At 35.7% G+C, this 25,613-nt stretch overlaps 1 protein-coding gene across 13 annotated transcripts in view; it reads right to left on the bottom strand.

Moving 5' to 3' along the window:
- LOC131690758 (collagen alpha-1(XVIII) chain) overlaps nucleotides 1-25,613 on the bottom strand; it is a 1,092,580-nt gene that overhangs the window by 281,418 nt on the left and 785,549 nt on the right. For 11 of the 13 annotated variants that reach the window (XM_058976747.1, XM_058976742.1, XM_058976748.1 and 8 more), the window contains exon 6: nucleotides 5,651-5,722. The exons of the other annotated variants lie outside the window; for them this stretch is intronic. In XM_058976747.1, the coding sequence (XP_058832730.1) occupies nucleotides 5,651-5,722 (72 nt within the window). The remainder of the gene's footprint in view (nucleotides 1-5,650; nucleotides 5,723-25,613) is intronic. 13 annotated transcript variants of the gene reach the window in all.

Consider the following 25,613-nt stretch of genomic DNA (forward strand, 5'->3'; position numbering starts at 1 on the left):
ATCGCCATCTTGGTTTTCAAAATGGCCTTAAACATCGATATCTGACGTCCACTCATCAATCCCGCTCCAAAAATACCCATATTTATGGGGTTTCAGAGAATTCCACTGAACCGGAAGTCGCCATCTTGGTTTTCAAAATGGCCTTAAACATCGATATCTGACGTCCACTCATCAATCCCGTTCCAAAAATAGCCATATTGATGGGGTTTCAGAGAATTCCACTGAACCGGAAGTCGCCATCTTGGTTTCCAAAATGGCCTTAAACATCGATATCTGACGTCCACTCATCAATCCCGTTCCAAAATTACCCATATTAATGGGGTTTCAGAGACTTCCAATGAATCGGAAGTCGCCATCTTGGTTTTCAAAATGGCCTTAAACATCGATATCTGACGTCCACTCATCAATCCCGTTCCAAAAATACCCACATTGATGGGGTTTCAGAGAATTCCACTGAACCGGAAGTCGCCATCTTGGTTTTCTAAATGGCCTCAGACATGAACATTTGGCATCTACTCGTTAATGCTGTTCCAAAAGCAATCACTTCCACTTTTCCAAAAATCTTCGAAATTCTTTGCATTCAAAATGGAAAATCAGAAACCGTGTAAATTTGAAAATCCGTGCAAAAAAACTTGGTCAAAAACCGTCTAAATTTTTTGCCTCCAAAAGGACTTAGAACACTTTTGCGAAACCCGTGCAAAAAAAATTGTTGAGAAATCGTCTAAGTCTTTTGCCTTTAAAAGGACTTAGAATATTTTTGCGAAAAACCGTGTTAATTGCGAAAACCGTGCAAAAAAAACCGTGCTAATTGCGAAAACCGTGTAAAAAAGCCGTGTAAAAAAAAACCGTGCAAAAAAAAACCGTGTAAAAAAAAACCTTAGTGTACTTAAGATATTAATTTTCATAAACATAAGCAAAAACTTTCTTCTCAGCTTTAAAGGAATTAATCACCCAACTAATACTTTTTAAATGCAAAAAAATATAAATAAGCTTTGCTCAAGACACTATAACTAAAAATGTTTTTCGTGGTTCAAAGATTTTCTTTCACCTTTTTGCCAATTTTGATCCTCGTGTGAATTGAAAATGTCCAAAACTATCAATTTTCAACTGCCAACAACCTGCCCTTCAATATAAAAAGTTCGCGAAAAGTTGAAAAAATTCTATTTTGATGCACCGACGGTACATTGAAAATGCCCAAAACTATTGATTTTCACTTACCAATAACTTCTTCAATATAACAAACTTTCCTCAAAAGTTGAAAAAATCCATTTTGACACATCGTCGGACCCCCCCCCCCCCCCTTTGCATAGAAAATGTCCAAAACAATTGATTTTCAACTGCCAACAACATGTCCTTCAATAGGTATTTATTTCTAAACAATTGAAAGTTAACCGCATCAACTTCAACCCCAATAAACGGGAAAGTAACGCAAAATGTATCGCGATAACCGATGAACCGACGATGACGATGAAAACGACGATACAACTATCGACGATGACGATGAAGGCGACGACACATCGTTAACGGAGTTTCCGATGACGTTGACGGGTGGTTAACGTTATCGACGATGACGATTAATTATCGATTAACAATCCCTGTTATGGAGACGTGTCCGATAAGGTGAGTGGAGATGCCCAGTCAATTCGCAGTGAATTTTCATATTCAGTCGAGACATTTTTTATACTGTTTCTACGCTTGCTTTGCACTGCAAACTCAGAGTTTTATTCTTGAGTCCATCCAATACTCGTGAACTAATTCATGATTCTTAATATATTAGTCACGATCCAATATCTGTGCTCGAGAAATAGCCAACAAAATGATCAAATATTATTCATGTATTCGTGAACTGGTTCATGATTCCTAGTATAGTAGTCCCGACTTACCATTTGTAGTCGTGAAATAGTTCACGAAATCATGAAATATTATTCATACATTTCTGAATTGGTTCATGATTCCTAATATAATAGCCACGATATACCATTCGTGGTCGTAAAACATCAAGAAATCATAGAATATTATTCATGTATTCATGAACTGAAAGTCCCGACTTACTATTTGTGCTCGCGAAATCATAAAATATTTTTCATGTATTCGTGAACTGATTCATGATTCCTAATACAATAGTCACGACTGGCATTTCGTGCACGTACAATGTTTCACAAAATCATGAAATACTATTCATGGGTTCGTGAACTAGTTCATGGTTCCTAGTACTTGACCTAGGATCTATCTTGCGTGCTGGTGATATTTAGAAGACATCCCTAATGATTTGTAATTTCATGCAACATAGGACCTAGCACATCGTAATTCATTTGATAAGGTTCAGTGTGATGTCTCGACAGAAAAAGACAACTGCGCTGTTCACCAAAAATACATTATAGAGCCAAAAATCGTGTTCGTGATAGTTTATGGAACAAGATCCCGCTTATTAGTCACACATTTATGTTCCTGACGAATTCCACGAAGATCCGTCCAAAAATCTCAAAAATCGTGACCGACCATCTTAGATTCCGATGAAACTTTACAGGATTAACCGGCATGGAAAACTAGACATTTTCCACAGTCAATAAGATTATTTTGACTCAAGCCCAATTTTTTAAAAGGGCGTAGACGTTTCTACGTGCAACAATTTAATTTTTTTGTTCGGTTACACTATTTTATACAGTAAAAGGAAATGTTATGGACCAATTGTTGTTGATGGAGAAACACGAATAACTTCTGACAAGGTAGTATTAATTGTGTTGTTAAAGCAAAATTTAAAATATCTCGAGAACTTGTAGTAGTTCAGAAAATTTTTGTTTTAAGCATTTAGAATCATATTCAAAAATAAAATTCTACTGTTCACTACAAATAGTATGAATCATAATTTTTTTCAAAAGTTGTTGTTAGGAATACTTTTTTATTAAAAGCTTCTCCATGATCCAAATTCACTGAAAAAGCTTCTTTTATGGCTTTAAAAAGATAAACATTAGACTTTTGACAATTTATGATTGGGTAACGCGAATAACTTTTAAAAAGGACATAATTACATGAATTAATTGTTTTTTTTTAGAGCAAAATTTCAAATATCTCGGAAACTATCGCATTACGGAAGATATTTGTTAAATGTATTTTGATTTAGACTGATACTTAGAATTATGTTCTGTAATAAAATTACAGTTTTGTATGTCAAATAGTATCAAATTTACAAACATGTATAAAGTTACTGTTAAAAACTTTTTTGCTGATATTTTCTCCATCATGAAATCACATTCAAAAATTTTCTTTTCTTTTTAGGTTTTCGTTGACAAAATATAAAAAAATTGGAAAAAAGTGGGTTTTTTGAAATTTGAATTTTTATCATAAATTTTTGTTTTTGTCAAAAATGAGACAACATTTTTTCAGTGTATATTTTTTCGTGTAGAAGTATTCATTCCCTGTAACTAATTCACAGATAGTTTTACTGTATAAAATAGTGTAATCAAACAAAACAATTTTGAAAATTTTGCGCGTAGAAACGTTTACACCCTTTTGAAAAATTGCCCTTGTATCAGTATATTGCAATTGCCGGAGAAAATAATGGAGATTCATAAATCGCACACAAATGTAAAGTTTTGTTCGAATCGACGATGGTCACATTTTGCGGTCGGCCGGTTTCTCATGGAACCCACTGTCTATATTGTCGCGATACTACGAGTACAAAAACCGACAATGACCCAAACATAACAGATCGCGATAAGACGAAATTACGAATTACGAATATCATAATAAAGCTGCTGATGCAATGAACATACATTACATCACTCCATGTGTCAAATTCGAATTTAAGCTCTAGAATAAAATATCGTGGTACCGCGCGAATAAATTATGAAAATCTTCATTAAGATCCTAAAATCAATAACATGAATCATACTATCCCCGACAAAATTATCGAAAATCGTGACTAAGATCCTAAAATCATGAATATGAAATACATTACTTGTGATTAAATGATTAAAAAATCAAAAATCGCGACAAAACATCTTGAATTTATTAACATAAATCACTCTACTCATGTCCAAAATATCACGATAACGTGAATAGAAATTATGAAAATCCTGACAAAGATCCGGAAATCATGAATATAAATCACATTGCTCACACAAAAATCGTCACTAGTATCCTGAAATCATGAGCATGAAACATTCTACTCATGATCAAAATGCCACGAAATAGAGATCGAGACTAAGATCCTGCAATAAATCACGCTACTCTAACAGGAAAGTTCGATAGCAAACTCATGAATAAAATATCACGGTAATTTGATGAGAAATTACAAAAATCGTGAATAAGTTCCTGCAATCATAAACACTGTTTAACTGTCGGCTGTGTAATCCCAAATTGTGAACAAGGATCACAACAACAACCAAACATGCCCAGAGAACAACCACAGTGACCCTACCAAACATTCACATGTAACGCCATGTATATATTCGACGCGAACTAGTTTTGCGGATATACAAACCGTTTCATGAATACGAGGTTTATTATTCATGATTTCAGGAACTTGGTCCTGGTGTTCGTAAATCCTTCAGCTCATGTGATCTTGTTTTCAAGAATTTATGAACAGATTTTGTTCCGTGAAGATACAGAGATTTTAAGCGAAAAACTCACAACTTCTTATTACGTTTCTCCATGTAAATTGTTGAAAAATTCCAAACAAGCTTTAAGTACGTTAGTTGCAGAGTTGGACCTGCTAATCTTGGATAAAATTGGGGGCAAATATTCTTGGTGGAGCTAGCAATGAACTATAGGGTCGGCCGATGGTGATCATTTTTCTCTGGTCACTCTAATGTATAATATGCGGTTAGCTTTTTCCTCCATAATTCAAAGTTATAACACTTACTTCGTAAAAATATTCGATTCCACGCATCTAAAAAACCCGAAAAACACAACATCCGCTATTTTAAACAAGATGAAACCGATCCCATTCGGTGATTCCCGACATCGATCGAATACAACTGTCCAACATTTGTCGAAGCAACCCTAACCCCGGTGAACACCGGCAAAGGTGTTGCCGAAGGAAACAACGCGCCCACCATCCCAGCCGGCACGTTCCCAGCCCCGAAGCAACGGAGGGCACCAGTTTAAGTGGGCTACTAGCAAACGCGCGGTGCTGGAAATCGTTCGGTGTGGAGTTTAATCATATGCCAATGGAATGGTTGGCGCTGGCGGGTGTGCCGGGTCGAGCTGCATGTAACTCACAGGATCTGCCTCCTGGGCAGGAAACAAATCATGGGGCGATAAAAATAGTTGGTGGAAACTTTTCTGTATGAATTATATGGTGTAGCTTTGTTCCTCTTCCCGGTGCGGCATGCTTCCCACCAGCACCAGAGAGAGAGAGAGAGAGAGATGGAGGAAAAGTATGAATGATTGGATTTTTATTTTTCCGATGTTCCCTTTGTCCGCTTGCGATGGTGAAATACACTTTTTGACAAGTACTAATAGGTTTGTGTTGAATGAGTGATGTTTGCGCTCTGTTGATTCGAGAGATTATATCACTCGTTCGGTTGGTATTTTACGGTTGGTTGGGTTAGTTTGCGGAAGCACAATTTTGAATTTCCATCGCTTATCCTAGTGTTAGTAGTGTTGAAAAAAATGCATATAGTTTGATTTATGAGCTAGTACTTACGGTCGCCGTTCGGTTACAGTGCGTTTTCACAATCTCTGGATTTCCGTACAGCTTCAGGAACAGTAGCGTTCCCTGGAGAAGGAAAATGTATAGCACTTTTAGCATGATTACAGTCACTCTATCAATATTGTACCGAGGGTTTCGGTTACGTGTTCAAACCAAATCCGTCGTCGTCGTCGTCGGGTAGAAGTAGCCGTGATTTGTGAAACTGACAGAGATCGGAACGAAGAAAACATTTCACGCCTGGTTTACAGCTTTCTTTCGGTGAACATCATCACCATCATCTCGATTAATCAACGATCGTGGTATATCAAAAGCAGATTTCCACTACCGGTACCACGAGGGTGAAACAAAAACCGACAGATCTTCTCATTTACAGATACACAGATTATACGTTTGGGTTCCCTGTACGGTCGGTTGCCCATGGTTATGGGAAACAAATGTGAAGCTGCTCAGGCGTAATTATTTATAGATAATAGATTGTTGTACGATTGAAAATTATTGAAACGCTCTGGCAGATTACTGCCGAGTACGGAATGGGCGCTGTTTCTGGCACGAGCTGGCCGAGGGGTGTATAAATGGGATACGAAGTCTTTTTAAGCCATATTAAAAACTGTTTGAAAAAATGGGTGCTTCTGTCACTCAACGGTGCACATACTGCAATAATCAAGGGATTTATAACTCGAATACATCTAAACAAATATTAAAATAATTATATAAATAAGCATTAATTTATGAAACAGTGTTCGTCGTTTTCGTTCCGTGTCGAAGAATTATTCTATGAAGAATATCGATAATAATTTTTTTTAACTTTTTTCTACTTGCATGTTCTAGTTATTCAAACGAACACTAAGCGACGAACCTGGAAACGCACGTATTTTTTCTGAAAGAACTTTTCTATTCAATTTGTTTATTTTATCGGGCTAAAGTGTATTCTACTTCACTTTGGTTATATCTCTGATATTACCAACCCATCTTTTAGCATAACATTAACACAAAATATTGAAAAAAAATAAAAAATACCCTGTTTGTATAGCTCCGTCGTTATACAAGTATAAACTGGACACACCTAACGGTGTTCTTGTGTTGAGGATGCGGATCGAAAGACCTATCCCCTCCCACTTGACTATAAAGCTCAAAACCCACGAAGCTACTATTAACCAAACTACGTTATGCGCCCATGAGGGGCAAACTCCTACTTGCAAATATTGTAATCAGACAGCGCACTACGGGCAACCTTGCGCGGAAGATACAGAGGAGAATAGCCTCTCTACCGATTGCCAACGCATCCACGGCAAACCAATCCAAAAAAGAGTTTTCAACACCAATACCTGAACCACAAACGGTTTCCAAATTTGTGGCAGCTGTTCCGCCCATATTGACAACTGCCAAAGCAGCATCCAGCACCCTTAAAACCACTGTAAGCAACATCGGTGAAGTAGATAATAACAATGACGACGGATTTACATTGGTCACCCGTAAGTACAAGATGCAGGAAAGAACATCTGGTCGCGAGCACCAAGGGACTTTTACGATGATGACCTTGATTTGGAGGACAGGAGAGAATTATGACGCAGTAGGCGAAAGAAGGTCTCCGCTCGCAATAAAAAATTGCGCGCGCGAGATCCAACGGACAATCAATAATACTTGTTTTTATTTTTTTTCACATATTTTAAACACAAGATCCACGGCTCCGATAATCTACCGCTATGAGCCGTGTCAAATAAACGAAATAGAAATAATAGACTATCTGGTTAAAATTTTAAAGATTTTCGGACGGATTTTAGTGGAATTTCTTAAAATCTTTTCACTCACATTATTGCAACGCAAAAATGATGATTTCTAACGTATGTCATTTGTGGTGACTTTATGTTGTATCCACTATTAAATAGATATCGGTGAAGTGTCAAAGAACCAGTTGTAAAGAATGTTAGGTGCATAAAATGAACAATCGAAATGATGAATTTTGTTGATTGGGAATTAGAAAAATTACAATACTCCTCAGATGCTAATTTTAACTAATTTTCTAGTAAAACGTAATTTGTGCACTTAACCGAAAGATATGTAAAAATAATTTCATCGGTAATTTGTTAATACCTAATAATACCTTGAAAATAACGATATAATTTTTTAAGGTTGGACAGAGAAAAGAAAAAAAATGAAAACGAAGAAGCAATTTTTTCCACACCGTGTGGTAGATCTTCATACAAATTATTCAGCCTTTGTAGAATGTTAATACAGTACTGCTGTGGAAAAAACTGCTTTTTTCGTTTTCCATTTTTGCTTTTTCTCTGTTCAACCTTAAGCACGTACGAGTCAACTACAGAAAAAAGTTTAATATTGAATGTGCAACGAAATGTGAAGAGGTAGAAGAATGAAGTTGAAGCACAGATTATGGATCGTCTTGAAACTCAACTTTTTGATAATAGATATTTTTATGTTCATAATTCATTATTATGAGAAAATTAACTAAACACCCATCAAAATCACAAACATATGAAATGTAACTGAAAACTTTAAAATACAAAGCACAGTTTTTAAGTTGAACGCTTTAAAGACAAACAGGTCAATTACAGAAAAAGTACATTAACTCTGTAGCGGTTGAGATTTGATGGTATGTGTGGAACGTTTTGTTTCTCTAAATATGATCATCTAATACCCCTCGAGAGATTCTAAACCATGAACTAAACTAAACTAAATGTCGAAAGAAAAAGGTCGAATGGACAAAACGTCGAAAGATAAATGGTCGAATGACAAAAGCTCGAAAGGACAAAAGGTCAAAAAGAGCAATAGGACGAAAGTCAGAATGGACGAAAGGTCGAAATAACAGAAGGTCTAAATGGACAATATTACGAAAGGGACGAAACTTCGGAAGGGTACAATATTTAAAAGCATTAAATGCGAGCGACAATGAGACTTTTTGATGCTGTTATCTTATTCCATCGCAACGTTTTTCCTACTTTATAACATGAGCTGTTATTTATACGATGATTGTTCTACTAATTTTATTCCTTTCTCAATGATAATTTGCGATTTGGAGTATAACACATCATATTTGGATCGACTATCGCAATCAATTATACAGAAAAGAATACTGAAATACCCAAAGGTCCAAAAAAATATTTCGAATGTGCCTGGGGGTGGGCGTAGCGTATTGGTAAATCGATTGCCTTGTACGCAGCGCACCTGGGTTCGAGTCCCGACCTCGCACATAGGGTTAGAAATTTTTCATAAGAGATTTTTCTAACCCGAAGAGGCGAATGACCTTAAGGTTAAAACCACTATAATCGAAATAAAATTAAAAAAAAATTCGAATGTGCCAAACACAAAATATGTATAACTGAATAACCGAGGCCAAGGAACCGAAGTGGTGCCAAGCATCACTCGTTTGCCCGGCTTTCTCAACCATAGGGGCTATAAATTAGTTTAGGTTCGGCTGAGCGGAGCGACGTCAACCAGCACACAAACTAAAGCAATGTAGCGTAGCCAAATTAGGTGGCCGTGTTGAATTATTTATACTTTTTATTTATTTATTTATATATTTATTTATTTATTTGTTTATATATTCATTCATTTATTTATTTATTTCATTGCAACAATTACTCTCCTGCTTTCAAAATGATGAACTAACTTTGATTGGTATGCGACATTTTTTATTTTTCGTTCCTTGAAGGGTATTTTTACAAAAAAATGAAGGTTAAAATTTTTGCTTCGACTTTAAATTTATCCGACCTTTTGTATTTTCGACCTTTTGTCCTTCGATTTTTGTCTCTTGGGTCTTTTGACTCTTCGACCTTTAGTATTTCGACATTTTCTCATAGATTCGAACCCTGTATATTATCAAAAATGGGTTCATATTTTTCAAAATATTCACCTTGAAAATCAACATACTCAATACATGCACTTAAACGTGCTACAACATTGATAATCACTAATGTTCGATGGTGCTTTGTAACCCAATATTTGTTTGAGTTAATTCTTGCAATGTTGTTGACTCAATTTTTTACTCGTGGAATAAATGTTCAAAAAATTTTATTGCGGTTAAAATGACATAATTCCGAAATTGTCATCTTTGAAGGTATAAAAAAATTCAAATTAATATTTCTTGTATTCTGACATAACAATTTTCCTAATGAAGTCTGCTAGAAGTCCTTATGGTGCAAAAAAATAATAAGAGACCACGTGTATTTAGAAAAGTTATTTAAAATAACTTTGTTGGAGGTATGTATGCAGCATATCGAGCTATTAATCGATATTTACGAAATTTTCCGCATCAAATTTTCCTCAAAATAACCTTTAGCTTTGATTCAGAAACTCATGCCTTCGACAAAACGTGGATTTTATTGTTTATGAACAACAGATAATATTGTTCTTATAGAGTAATATCACGTCAACTTATTTTAAAGGTATTTTAATTTTTAATTTTAATTTAATATTTCAATATGTTACGGTACCCTAAACGCATGGAGCATTCATATCTTCAAGAAAGTTTTTTGTTGTAACACTCTCGAACACTTTACTGAAGGCATTAAGTCTCGAAATTTGTTTGAAAAGTAAATTCTCGATGACTACTTCTAGGAGGCAAACATTTTTTTATCAGATGTTGTGCTATTTCACGTTGCAAAATTTTCGAATATACTAAAACTCCAAAGTTTACGACTTTGAAATGATGTGACCTTGACTTTAAGTATTATTATATTATGATAATATAACAAAAATCAAATGTTCATAAAATCTGACCTCCTATAAAACGAAAAACGCTATTTTTCATAATTTTCTTTTTTTACTATTCGAAATAGTTATTTTCGTTATTAACCATACTATTTATTATTCCAACCTCGTTTCCCATTCGAAGAAATGCTATCTGCCAATATTTCGGCACATCCCTTCAAAAGTTAGCCCACCATGATTAGAAATTTTACCGTTATGATTAGTTTTTGAACGCCAGAATCTATTTTAGTTTTCTCATGCGGCTATTTTATATGATACTGATATGATTTGACAGATATGGAATCCCGACTACGAGATCAGTTACATGATCGCTTTACTTCAGTTTTCCAAGTTTCCGTGATGCTTAAAACAATTGTTCAGACAATATTTGAGTAAAATTTAATTAAATTAGTCAGCATCGATGAGTCTTTTCTTCAATCCAATTAATTGATTTGGGGAGTTTTAACCTCCAAACCCCTCCCCCAGGGCCGTAAAGAGAAAATGCGGGCCCGGGAGTATACAACGTACGGGCCCCGCCACTGTATATTGCCCGAGTACCAAAAAGCTAAAGTTTGAAATTCATTGGAGTTCACTGATATTCACTGAAATTTTATAGTTATGTACCAATTTTTTGCTCTAGTTATTTGTAGTGCCAATGACGGAAATAACGTAGGACTGTTTATACTTAGGAATATTTTAAATACCTTTTCAAAAGTTTTGGTGACATAGAACAAAGCCATTTTAGTCAATAGTGTTAGTAAAAGTAAAAAAATGGAAGAAATTAAAATATAGTAATTACAAAAATTAAAAATATTATCTAAACGGCGATGGAAAAAATAAAAAAAGACAATGGGAAAACTGAATATTGAAACAAATTAAAGTCAATTGGAAAAATATGTATTATCGATAAAAACTAAAACAGAACATATAAAAATATTAATAAAAGAAAATAGCAAACAAATTGCAAAGATTAAAGAAGTCAAACATTGTTCAACAAATGGTGAAAATAATAAAAAATGGGTAAAAGTAGAAAAATTTTAAGAATCAATGAAAATGAAAAAAAAAACTACTAGAAAGAAACCAAACATTAATATAAAAATGCATTAAACTGAAAAACTCGATGAACCGAAAATAATAAAATTTATTTAACATCAAGAACAAGAAATATTCAATGCGATAGAAAAAGTGAATAAAACTTTAAGAGTGCATAAAATTAGTGGAATAAATATAAAAAACAAAAATAAAATAACAATGGCAAAAATTAAAAAACGACGAACCGTAAAGTTTTGAAAAACTGGAATGATGAAAAGACGAAAATAAACAAAGAGATTTAGAAGGATTGATCGAAAGCGAAGCAAACGGACAAAATGGAATACAAAAATATTAGAAAACCAAAATGGTATACTATAGAAACACACAAAATGGAGAAAATAACAAGAAGAAGTTAAAAAAATGGATTTTAATTATTTAAAGAGTGAAAAAAAACATTAGAAAAAAATTTGAAATAAATTCAAACAACGAACTAAATGTAAAATGAAGAGAAAATACGGCTAATGGCATAAAAGATAAATCAAATGTAGGGAAATAAAAAAAAACAAGAAAATAACAAATAAAAAGTAAACGTATAGGAAAATGGTCAAGAGAAAAATTACTTTCAAAACAGGTTAAATGGAAAAAAATGAAGATAAAACAACAATAAATAGAATAAAAGAATTGGGAAAATGTGGAAAAAAAATAAATAAAATTATATTAAGTTAGCAATAGGAAAAAATAAAACTACGTAAAGCTAAAAACTAGAGAACATGGAACAAAATAGGAAAAGGATAATTAATGGGACAATGAGACAAATAAGGATGATTTTTAAAAACGTAAAAATACTTGTAAAAATGCAAAAAAGTATGGAGAAAAAGAGAAAATATATTAATAAGAATAAATAGAGTAAATAGACAAATTTAAAAAATTGGATGGAATGATAAATGGAACAAATAAAAAGCAGGTTATTAAAATATGAAACAACAGAAAAATAAAATGAAGAAAGTAGAATTCGCTCAAAAAATTGCAAATAAAATTGAATAACAGATAAATGAATCTATAAATTAAAGTAAGTGGTAGTGATAAAAATGGAAAAAATGAATAACGTGAAAAGATGGATAAAAAAATATGGACTATAATAGATAAAAAGGCGGAATGTAAAAATTGCAGAAATACAAAAAAAATCTACAACTTGAAAAGAATCAATTAAATTTTAACAAAATTTTAAAAAAAATGTACGTAAAAATAATGAAAATGGAAAAAATAACGAAACATGGATCAAATTTCAAATAAGGATTTTGGGTGGATTTTACGCTATGCTAGTTTCGAAAACATTCATAATTCTATGAAAAACAAAAATTTTCCTGTTATTTTTTTAATTCGATTATAGAGGTTTTAACCTTAAGGTCATTCGCCCCTTCGGGTTAGAAAAATCTCTTATGAAAAATTTCTAACTCTATGTGCGGGGTCGGGACTCGAACCCAGGTGCGCTGCGTACAAGGCAATCGATTTACCAACTACGCTACGCCCACCCCTTTCCTGTTATTTGTGTTAGTGTGTTAGCATACTTTGAAGTATATTACGAGAATGTTGTAACTGATTTCTAGTAAATAGTACAAAAAGAAATCGTTCCAAATCGGGTTATATATTGAAAGTTTAAATGGATTATATATCAAAGTTCTTTCATAATGAGATATATTACGCTTTCCAATGAATTTTAACCCAACACACAATCATTCGTCACAATTTTTATGGATGAGTTTTCGAGTTTTGAATTCTCAATTATTCTTAAGATTCGGTATGAAGCTCTGATTAACCGGTTTTGCTAAGCACTCCAATCAAAGATTGTAGAATTTTCTTCAAGCAAAAGATTTTAATAAGTTAAAAAATTCGAGATTTTGATGAAAGATGGAATCAGAACTGTCGGAATCATTTAGTTATGTAAAGCGCAAAGTTTATAAAGTAAGCATATATTAATGGTAAACCATTGGCAAATATCAAAGTTGTCATTTTTTTATCGAAGAACATTCTGAAAAGCAAAAACATAATTCTGGTTTGAATTCTTTAGCACATTAGTGTTAGAGTTCTAATCATTGGCCAATATGTATATCCCATTAATTGAAAAAAACTTTCAGTATCATCTCGTATTTGAATATGATTTTTTATTGATTTTATAACAATGAACGACAAACCATGGATTTAAATTTTCTTCAAATTGTTAGAGTTATTTTGAATTCTTTTAGAATATCAATTGAGCTCTCAAATAGTGGTAGGGTTGCCGCCTCTAGTGGTACTTCGACCAAGAAAATTTTACTGGACAGGACATAGACTTCAAGAGATACGTAGATATGTGCTGAAATAAGTTAGAATTTCGAATTATTACTCGACAGAATTTTAGAACGCTTCCATTGCTTTTTATTATATAAAAGCATAAAAACAAATAAATTTGCTCTGCTTTATTTCTTATGTAGCTCGTTGCACTAGGAGGAAAAATATCATATTTTCTTCACAGTCACTGTAGAGTGTAATGTTTTGGTAAAGCATATCACTTTTCTGTGCCATTCATATTTAGATGTATTTTTCGTATTTGTGAACTTGGGTGTAGTACTTTGCTTCCTCGAATATCCACGAAGAATCCACAAGCACCAACCACTCTCGCTGTGGAGGATAACCCAAGCGAGCTTTGCTCTGTTCCACAGTAAGCAAAGACGGGGCGTGAAATCTCACTTCAGTTCTATTCGAGAATTTTTGTAGGGAGCATATAATCCGATGATCCATTGAAACGAAGATCCTGTGGGGGAAAAGTAAAGTTGAACCCAAATGGTGGTGAACACTTTTTAAATAGCACCGAGAGGGGCCCTCCTTATTGATTAGGACCTGCAGTCCGAGGATGATGTTTATTATGACTGTGTGCTGGGCGATTTATAAAATGATGCCGAGAGTTCCTGGTGAAATAAAAGGGCAACGAAAAATTGCAAAATAATCCACTAAATTCTTCCGGGCGAAATCCGAATTACCTGAACGAAGACCCGGAATTCGCCTCTAAAAACCGGTGTTTCAACCCTAAATACAAGTTTGAGAAATTTTCTTTTTCTTTCTAATAATTGCTTTCGATAATAATCCAGTAGTTGCGAAGACAGGAAATTCAATAAATCAAAAGAATCGATTTCATATTGGCGAAATTTGAAGACAACCTCTTGACTTCTAATCAAACCATTTAACTTTTTTAAACCTAACCAGTCTGATCTTATTTTTGTTTCTATTATAGAAATTTTATTCTTAGAGTCATTCGCTTGTTCATTCAGATTATTTCTATAAAAAAATCTCTCTTCCTGTGTGCGCGGTTGGGAATCGAACCGAGATGAGCTGCGTACATGCCAATCGATATACCAACTACGTTATGCCTGCCCGGGTCTGATCTTCTGATTTGGTAAAAATATATATTTGATATTAAATAAATGAAATGGCCTAGAATTTTCGCTATTCTATTTTTATCATACACGGATTTTTGAATTTTTTTAATTGCATTCTCAAATAAATTTTCGTCGAAATAGTATTCGTCAAAATTTCTGGGCCCCCTTCAGAACTCCGGACCCGGGGGGAAACACGTTTTGACATAAAAATGTCAAAACTTCACAATTGAATTTGGGGATACGATGTCAGGGTTCTCCATTCCCAAAATATATGAAGCACGTAAATATATTTCTACGTTTTTCCGAAATTATGGAAACGATCCCTGTATTCAAAGGTTAGTCGTCATTAGTTACGACAAAACCATAATGTTTTACTATAGATACAAAACACCACAGATTCAACTGAGACACATATTCCTAGAATCGCTTCCATTATCGAACCCCTTGGTCATGGTTATCCGAGAATTACGATTGAATAGTTTCCCACCGTCCGGAAATGAGCCAACTACAGCTACAGAGATCCGTAAACGATTTGGACAGGGTGGAAGAGGGATAAGGGGGGAGCGTGAAGCTAGAGGCGTGGGCGACTACAAACACACTTCGCATTGAATAATTGCATCGTCATACAGCATTCGATCAGATATCGACTCGGGCTGAAGGATTGATTATTATGAAACGGATTAATTGTACCGAGTGTGCGTTTGTGGTTTTTCAATCCATTTACATCCGGGTAGCTGGTTGTTGCGTGTGCGGTGGATCGTCGATTCAATGAAACGGACGGTGGAAGTGTGGTGGTTTTGTGCAGATAGCGCAAATCAGAATTGATGTTTTGCGTTCAATCGTTACAATCATTGCTGGGTGGAATTTCACATGGCGAATGATTATGGCAGATTAACATTTTCGGATTGTGGAGTCGATTATAAATAGTATGTGTGTGTGGGGGAGGGTCAGCAGTTGGATCTGATTGACCTTCCCGAGTCAGGTCGCACGTTACGATTTATTAATTAACATCACTGTTCATTTGGAGTTATCGGTTTGCGGATTTGTCCACAACTGAGCCCGTACAATTTCGGGCACCGGTGATCGATGAACTTCATTTCTGACCACTGGGTGTTCGAAAATCTCACAATCACTCAAACCGGAGCTTTTGTTCGCCAACTACCATCGGTTAATCAATCAAAATTTCATGATTTGAAAGCACCACAATATGTCCCCGAGGCGAAATTATGGTAAACCGGATGCTACAGTGTGCAACTAGGTCATTTGCGACATTGTTTTTGGTGGCTTTGTCGTCGGGCAGCTGTTTTAATTTAAGTTCCGGGGTGTCAACATGTTGTCGAATTAGTGCGGTTCGCCGGATGTGCTAGTGAATATTTCAATTTCGTGGCTGGAATCAAATCGGCCAATAGAGCTGTAACATTGTTTGAAATCGGTTTAAATGTTGTGCGATGGATAGTTTGTCAGTACATCCCACGTTGTTCTTCGATTTAATTTACATAATTGAAATTCATAGTTAAAAACAGCGCATTGCATTTTACGAATAAATAGCGGATACTGCATAGCTTAAATGTTATGTTTTTCAAACGATGGACACGAATTATTGTTTCTAGAACCTACTGATGGTAAAATGTGTATGCAAGTTCTACTCTATATAGAGTTAGCGTCAATAATTGTTTCAGCGACTTCTTTGTATTGATTTAATTATAATTATCAAATAAAACGATTTTTTTCTTGTTCAGCTTAAGGAAACATTTTTTATATGAATTGAAGGGTGGCAAAGCTGAGCATATTTTTTTCCTACATACATCGAAAGGGTTTCTCTTTTTACACACGCTCAATTAAAGTTCCTTGAGTTTTAGAACCAATCATACTAATAGAATTGTTGTTGATGGCAATAGTTTTCCAAGCCACTGCTAAAGTCATCGGGTCACAAACTAAATTTGTTAACAGATCGGCTGTGATCACTAGCAGGTTGGCAACAGTCTATTAACTCTCAACGAAAATGAGAACAGCGATTTTCAAATAAAATAATGAACAAACATAAAAGTTAGGCAAACTTCAAAGAAGTTCAGCAAACTTCAAACACGTTCGGCAAACTCCAAAGAAGATCGGCAAATTTCAAAGAAGTTCGGCAAACTTCATGAGAAGTTCGGCATACTTCAGGAGAAATTCGGCAAACTTCAGGAGAAGTTCGGCAAACTTCAGAGAAGTTCAGCAAACTTCAGAGAAGCTCAGCAAACTTCAGTGAAGCTCGGAAGACTTCAGAGAAGTTCGGAAAACTTCAGGTGAAGTTCGGCAAACTTTGTAGAAGTTAGGAAAACTTCAGAGAAGTTTGGCAAACTTCAGAGAAGTTCGACAAATTTCAGGTAAAGTTCGGCAAACTTCAGGAGAAGTTCGGCGAATTTCAGAAAAAGCTCAATAAACTTCAGGAGAAGTTCGTCAAACGTCAGAAGAAGTTCTGCAACTTCAGAAAAAGTCTGGCAAACTTCAGAAGAAAGTTCGGCAACCTTCACGAGAAATTCGGCAAACTTCATGAGAAGTTTTTCCAATTTCAGGGGAAGTACCACAAACATTAGGAGACAAAAAACCGGGGGAAGTTCGGTAAACTTCAGAAAATTTCGATTACAGGAAAAATTCAGCAAACTTCAGGAGAAGTTTGGCAAACTTCAGGAGAAGTTTAACAAACTTCAAGGAAAGTTCGGTAAACTTCAGGAAAAGTTTAGCAAACTACAAAACAAATTCGGCAAATCACTGGAGAAGTTCTGAACTTCTGGAGAAGCTTTGGAAACTTCTGAAGAAGTTTTGCAAATTTCTAAAGCAGTTTTGCAAACTTCTGGAGAAGTTCTGTAAACTTCTGGAAAAGTTCTGCAAGCTTCTGGAGAAGTTCCGCAAAATTCCAAGGGAAGTTGTGCAAACTTCGGACAAGTTCTGAAAACTTCGGAATGGTTCGAAGCAAGCTTCGAGGAAGTTCTTCAAAACTTCTTTGCAGAAGTTTGAAAAACTTTGGAGGAGTTCTGCAAACGTCAGCAGAAGTTCGGCAAACTTCAGGAGAAGTTCGGAAAACTTCAGGAGAAGATCCGTAAACTTCAGAGAAGTTCGGCAAACTTCAGAGAAAGTCGGCATACTTCAGAGAAGTTCGGCAAACTTCAGTAGAAGTTCGGCAAACTTCAGAGAAGTTCGGCAAACTTCAGAAAAGTTCGGCAAACTTCAAAGAAGTGTGAAAAACATCAGAGAAGTTCGGCAACCTTCAGAGAAGTTTGGCGAATTTCAGAGAAGCCGTAAACATCAGAGAAGTTCGGCGAACTTCAGGACAAGTTCGGCAAACTTCAGGAGAAGTTTGGAAAATTTCAGAGAAAATCGGCAAACTTCAGAGAAGCTCGCCAAACGTCAAAGAAAATTGGCAAACTTCAGAGAAGTTTGGCAAACTTCAGAGAAGTTTGGCAAACTTCAGAGAAGTTTGGAAAACTGCAAAGAAGTTTGGCAAACTTCACAGAAATTTGGCAAACTTAAGAGAAGTTTGCCAATCTTCAGACAAATTTGGCAAACTTCAAAGAAGAGATGTTCGGTAAACTCCAGCGAAGTGCTTCAAATTTCAAAAAACTTCGGAAAAGTTCGGCCAAATTCGAAAAAGTTCGGGAAACTTCAGAGAAGTTCGAGAAACTGCAGAAAAGTTCGACAAACTTCAGAAAAGTTCAGCAAACATCTAGGAAAATCGGAAATCTTCAAAGAAGTTTTGAAAACTTTTGAAAAGTTCGGCAAACTTCAGAGAAGTTCAGAAAACTTCAGAGAAGTTCCTCGAATTTCAAAGAAGTTCGGCAAATTTGAATGAAGTTCGGCAAACTTCAGAGAAGCTCGGCAATCTTCAGAAGAAGTTCGGCAAACTTCAGGAGAAGTTCGACAAATTTCATGAGAAGTTCGGCAAACATCAGGGGAAGTTCGGCTACCTTCAGGAGAAGTTCGGCACCTTCAGGAAAAGTTCGGCAAACTTTAGAAGAAGCTCGACAAATTTTGGGAGAAATTCGGCAAACTTCAGAAGAAGTTCGGCAACATTCAAGAGTTTGTCCAAATTTTTAACCACTGGAGAAGTTCTGAACTTTTGGAGAAATTTTCGGCAAACTACTGGAAAAGTTCTGCAAGCTTATGGAGATATTCCGAAAATTGCAAGAGAAGTTCTGCAAACGTCAGTAGAAGTTCGACAAAATTCAGGAGAAGCTCGGAAAACTTCAGAGAAGTTTGCTAAACTTCAGAGAAATTCAGCAAACTTCAGAGAAGTTCGTCAAACTTCAGAGAAGTTTGGCAAACTTCAGAGAAGTTCAGAAAAAAATCAGAAAAGTTCCTCGAATTTCAAAGAAGTTCGGCAAATTTGAATGAAGTTCGGCAAACTTCAGAGAAGCTCGGCAAACTTCAGGAGAAGTTCGGCAAACTTCAGGAGAAGTTCGGCAAACTTCAGGAGAAGTTCGGCAAACTTCAGAGAAGTTGGACAGATTTCAGAGAAGTTTTGCAAACTTCACAGAAGTTTAAAAAACCTTAGAGAGGTTTGGCAAACTTTAGATAAGTTTGGCAAACTTCAGAGAAGTTGGGCAAACTTCAGAGAAGTTCGGCAAACTTCAGGAGAAATTCGGCAAACTTCAGAAGAAATTCGGTAAGTTTCAAGAGAAGCTCGGCAAACTTCAGGAGGAGTTTGGAAAATTTCAGAGAAGTTCGGCAAATTACAGAGAAGTTTGGCAAACTATAGAGAAAAGTTCAGAAGTTCGGCAAACTCCAGCAAAGTTAGACAAACTTCAGAGAAATTCGGCAAACTTCAGAGAAGTTCGGGAAACTTCAGAGAAGTTCGGGAAACTTCAGAGAAGTTCGGCAAATTTCAGAGAAATTCGGCAAACTTCAGAGAAGTTCGGCAAACTTCAGAGAAGTTCGGCAAACTTCAGAGAAGTTCGGCAAACTTCAGAGAAGTTCGGCAAACTTCGAAGAAGTTCGAGAAACTTCAGAGAAGTTCGGGCAACTTCACAGAAGTTCGGGAAACTTCAGAGAAGTTCGACAAACTTCTGAGAAGTTCAGAAACAATCCAAGAAAATCAAAAATCTTCAGAGAAGTTCGGAAAACTTCTGAAAAGTTCGGCAAACTTCAGAGAAGTTCAACAAACTTCAGAGAAGTTCGACGAATTTCAGAGAAGTTCGACAAAGTTAAGAGAAGTTCGGCAAATTTGAATGAAATTCGGCACACTTCAGAGAAGCTCGGCAAACTTCAGAAGAAGTTCGGCAAACTTCAGTGGAAGTTCGAGAAACTTCACGAGAAGTTCTACAAACTTCAGGAAAAGTTCGGTAGACTTCAGGGGAAGTTTGATAAGTTTCGGGAGAAATTCGGCAAACTTCAAAAGAAGTTCGGCAAGCTTCAGGAGAAGTTGGACAAATTTCAGGAGAAGTTCAGCAAACTACTTTAGGAGAAAGTTCGACAATCTTCAGGATAAAATTTGGCAAACTTCAGAGAAGTTCGGCAAATTTCAGGGAAAGTTGGGCAAACTTCAGGAGAAGCTCGGAAAACTTCATAAAAATTCTGCAAGCTTCAGAAAAAGTCTGCACATTTCCAAGAGAAATTCTGCATACTTAAACGAGTGATTCCCCAAACTTCAAAGAAAAGTTTCGCAAACTTCTGAGAAATTCTTCTGAAACTGGATAAATTTCTGCATTCTTGGGAGAAGTTATTTTGAAAGCTTCGGAGAAGTTCTTCTGCAACCCTCAAAGAAGTTCTTCTGCAAACTTCGGAGAAGATCTTCTGTACCCTTCGGAGAAATTCTTCTGCAAACTTCGGACAAGTTCTATAGAGAAGTTCTTCTGCAAAGTTTGGAAAAGTTTTCCTGTAAATTGATAACTTCGAAGAACTTATTCTGCAAGCTTCGGAGAAGGTAATTTGCAAACTTCGGAGAAGTTATTCTGGTGACTTCAAAGAAGTTCTGCAACCTTCGGATTATGTATTTTGTAAACTTTGAAGAAGCTACTTTGCATACTTTGAAGAAATTCTTCTGCTAATTTTGGAGAAGTTCTTCCGCAAATTTTGGAGAAAATTTTCAGCAAACTTCGAAGAATGTATTGTGAAAACTTCGAAGTGATTCCTCTGTAAACTTCGGATAAGTTATTTTGCAACTTTTAAGAAGTTCTGCAAACTTCGGTGAGTTCCTACAAACTTTGGCGAAACGCTTCAAAATTTGGAAAAGTACGGCAAACTTCGGAGAAGTTCATCAGCAAACTTCCTAGAAGTTTTTCTGCAAACTTCTGAAAATATCTTCTGCAAGCTTCCGATAATTTCCTCCGCATACCGCAAATTTCGGTAGAAGTTCTGTAAACTTCAAGAGAAGCTATTCAAATTTCAAACAGAAAATGTGTCACACTTCTAAGAGCGGCTCTGCAAACTTCAAAGAGAAATTCTGCCAACTTCCAAGCGAATTTGGACAGAGTTGAATGAAGTTCTGCAAACTTTAAAAAAAAGTTATGCAAATTTTAAAAATATGTTCTTCGCACTTCAAAGAGATTTTTTTGCAAACTTCAAGGTGAGTTCTGCAAACTTGAAAGAGAAATTCTGCTAACTTCGGAGCAGCTCTGCAAACTTGAAACAGAAGTTTTGCAAAGTTCTAAAAGGAGTTCGGCAAACATCAAAGAAAAATTTATAAGAACTTCAACGAGTAATTCTGCAAACTTCAAAGAAAAGTTCCACAGACTTCGGAGAAGTTCTTCTGAAAACTGAAGGAGTTCTTCTACAAATTAACGGAGAGGTTTCTCATTGGAGGAGTTCTTCTGCAAACTTCGGTGAAGTTCTCCTGCAAACTTCGCAGAATTTATTTTGCAAACTTCGGAGAAGTTCTCCTAATAACTTCGAAAAAGTTCCTCTGCAAACTTCAGAAAAGTTCTTCTGAAATTTTCGATGACGTTTTGCAAACTTTGGAGAAGTTCTTCTGCAAACTTCGATGGAGTTTATCGGGGAAGTTGTTCTGCAAACTTCTGAGAATCTTCATTCCTCAATTTCCTATGTAAACTCCGAAAAATTTCTTCTGCAAACTTTAGAGAACTTTGGAGAAGTTCTGCAAATCCCCTAGAAGTTCTGCAAATCCCCGAGAAGTTCTGCAAACTTCGGAGAAATTCTGAAAACTTGAAAGAGAAGTGCTGCAAACTTCCACCAAGTATAAGAAAGGTCTATCGACATTTTCATTAAAGTTCAACCCTGTAGTTTGCGCAACTTTTCCAAATTTCGCAAATTTTGTTGATGTTTGGAGTAGTTTCTTAGAGGTTGTGCAAGTTTCCTACTGTTCGCATTGTTCTTCTCAAATTCTTTTTAGATGTTCACAAAATGTTCCAGGAGATTAGCTCGAAGAATATCCCTAAAGTTCACAGAACTTCCCTGAATGCCACAGAGCTCTTACTCAATCTTCCGTGAGTAACTTACTTAATGTTTTAAGAGCTTCTCTGACATGAAATCCGTAGAACTTCCCCATAGTTCTCAGATCAGCAGACCTCCAATGAATTTCGCAGTGCTGTCTAACTGGCACCAATTTGGTGTTAGCTATTAATAAGTATAATACGAAACACCGAATTTCAACCTCACAGTACTATCTTAGAGATTGTTAGAAAATTTGTGTAGTTCGCAAATATTCCTAAAGTACAATAATTTTAGTTATAGTCTCGTAGAGTTTGTAGACCGTCCCTTAAAAAATAGCATAGTCCTTAAAACTCGCCGAACTGCCCTGAAGTACGCAAAACATTCTGATGTTTAATATTTTTTGCTGAAGCTCGCAGAACTGCCTTCAAGTTGACAAAATATTATCAAAATTTCCGTAGTCTTGTAGTAAGTAAAACTTTACAATGAAATTCGCAGATTTTACTCAAGATTGAAGCTTTTAAATATTTCTTAAAGTTTGCCGTTGATGATGATGGAATCCAAACTTCGTAGATCTTTCCTGAACTTTGAAAAACTGTCCTAAAAAGCGCAAAACATTTCAAAAATATCCAGAAAATCCTCAAAAATTGTGGAACTTTTCTGAAGTTTTTAGAACGTTGTTTATTATTTGTTTCAATTTGACCTAAGCTAGAATGTTTTTGTAAATAAAATCAATAAAATAGGTTAAATTAAAAACAGTCTGTACGTGAAAATCGAAAACGAAGCAACAATAAATATTTCAAGATGACGTTCGAAAAAATTTCATCTTCGTGTCCGAGAAAAAGTAAAAATATTCTCCACCATTGTTCATCGCAATTCATCAAAAGCAACGATACGTCGGAACTAGGAAAGTATTTCATCATGACCAGTGACTAGCAAAGGTGGCCAAACGGATCCTTAGCGACATTAATAATGCACAGCATCTGTCTGGAAGGACACATGCGAAAGAAAAAAAAAACAATTCGCTTCCGGTCTCGGACAATTTGTACCAGGTAAAGCAAGCAAGGGAGAGCCACATAAATATAACAGGTGCTTTCGGAAAGTCGCTCTGAGCCATTGCAGAAGAGTTTGCCATATTTTCCTTTTGATCCTTTCATTCTATCTGTCATTCCAGTTCGAATGGAGCGACATTTCCGCAAGCATCTAACCCGAACTGGTAGTCGAAGGAATGCTGATTCACTGACGCAATTGAAAAAAAGTTGCAAAATAGTCGCAACAATATTTCATCGTTCAATATGGAAAGACCTGTGTTAGTCTACAATGTTGTCTTTGATCCGTTAAAAGAAAAGACGTTTAGACTGAAGATACTGCGAAAAAGCAAGGCTTACTACCCTGTGGTTCCAACGAATCAAAGAATGTTATATAGTTGAAGTTCTACACTAGCAGGAACAGCTTAACTAGGTATCCAGTGAAATGTGTCAGATATCTTTCCATAGGGAACCAATATCGTGCTAGCTTGTTCTCCAAAACAAGTTTTAATTTTTGTATTTTGTTTAAATATTCATGTTCCAATTTATCGAGCAACTATTCCACTTAGCTCAAACTAACATAAAAAAACCCACGTTCAAACAATAAAAAAAGCTCAAACTCAAATTCAACCGATTTTATTTTATAGCCTTTTCCTGACCCTATTGCCAATTAATTACCGCTCGTACTGCACTCTCGTGCTGTTGTCCACACCAATAAAACTTTTATCGAGGGACATATTTCTGCCATTGACAAATATACATGTCCCACTTCATTGCACTCTAAACTATGGCTAGTTGAAGGAAGGCAGCACGAAAAAAAAATGTCCTATCGGAAATGCATTCAAACCAGCCAGATCCAGCCCGTGCAGTGGTCTCCTGGCTGACAAACGAACAAACTCGTACTTTTCCTATCTATTATCTAGTGGACTCGATCTCGTTTGACTGCCGTATTTTTTTTATCTCTGTTCTGCGGCCTCTTTTTTCACGTTTTTTTTTTGCACCAAAAAACAAAAAAAAGCTTCAACCAACGAACACTGTGCACTACTGTCCCTGGAGAAATTAGAAACAATTTCATTTCGAGCAAATTTTCCCTTATCGTTCGTTAGTCCAACTCCGGTAGCTGTCTGCCACCGCACCGGTCTGTGTGGGAATGCAAAAGAAAAGCCTGCGCGCCAGGGACGGGATGTCATGTGCATTAACCGGAAATGGAAGTGTGAAGTCGTGCAAACAATGGTGGTACTAACGATCATCGAGTTGGGAGAAGTTTGAATATTGAGGATTACCGGACTGCCGGAAAGGGGATGGGGAATATTTAACACCCCCTTTTTAAAGTAGTTACTAGTTCGGTTGCTGCAGATGATGTGTTGGTGATTGCTTGAGGGACATTTTTCATTTAGAGCACATTAGAAAATAATTCAACAAAGCAATTGGACAAACAGTTGAAATTTTGTCGTTTCTTTCAATCGTATGCCGATGACTGCTAAATCACCTATTCGTCGATCAATCGCTTGTCTATCAACGTACGCTTCCAATTTTTCTTGTTATGCTATGTCCACAGGGAATTTACCGTTGTAACCATCAGAAGCATTTGACTCGCTCTCTATAATTGCCAATTAATATCTATGTGAGTGTATACACGATGCGACGAAACTGCGGAGAGAGATCAATAGGCGTTTACGGAGAGCGACTAAAATGTTGTGACTGATTGCATCTTTATGTAGGAAAGTTCGGATTAATGTTTCGAATTTATCTCTTCAGTATGTAATACCCAAATCGATCACTAACATCACACCAAAAAATTATGAATTTTATCATTGACGTAATTGCAAACATGACACAATTTAACAACCCGTAATTCTCGAAATGACGAAACATTACTGTGTTCCATTTAATTTTACATGAAACATATACTTTACATGCGCAATGACATAAAATTACACTTACTGCCATTGAAAACAAACGCCATATGTTGAGTAAAATTACACGATTTACAAAAATCAACGTCATGTAAAATTAAAACCAAACGTAAAACTAAGTCATTTTTGATGCTCATATATGTCAGGGTCAGAAGACGTAAATTTACACATTTTTTTCTAGGTGTGATTCTAATGTTATAGTTGAGTATTGCGCGGATTGAATTTTTATCAGGTTCGATATGTTCCGACGGTTAATACCCCTAATCCATGTAAGTTAACGGAATATCTTTTAAATGACCCATCCCAAAGTTATTTCTGTATTCATTTTCACCTGGAAGACGTTATTTTAAAAAAAATAAGCGAAGTATGGTTTTAAACTGTGAAGTCACGTTTCATTTTTTTCAAAAATCTCTTCTCAATGATGTAGTTGAAACCCTAAATCTCTGCCATCATTTGAAATTGTTCCGCTTCCAAGCCCATTTCATTAGAAAAATTCGATTAT

Source organism: Topomyia yanbarensis, chromosome 3 (genome assembly GCF_030247195.1).
Source record: "Topomyia yanbarensis strain Yona2022 chromosome 3, ASM3024719v1, whole genome shotgun sequence".
Classification (NCBI taxonomy): domain Eukaryota; kingdom Metazoa; phylum Arthropoda; class Insecta; order Diptera; family Culicidae; genus Topomyia; species Topomyia yanbarensis.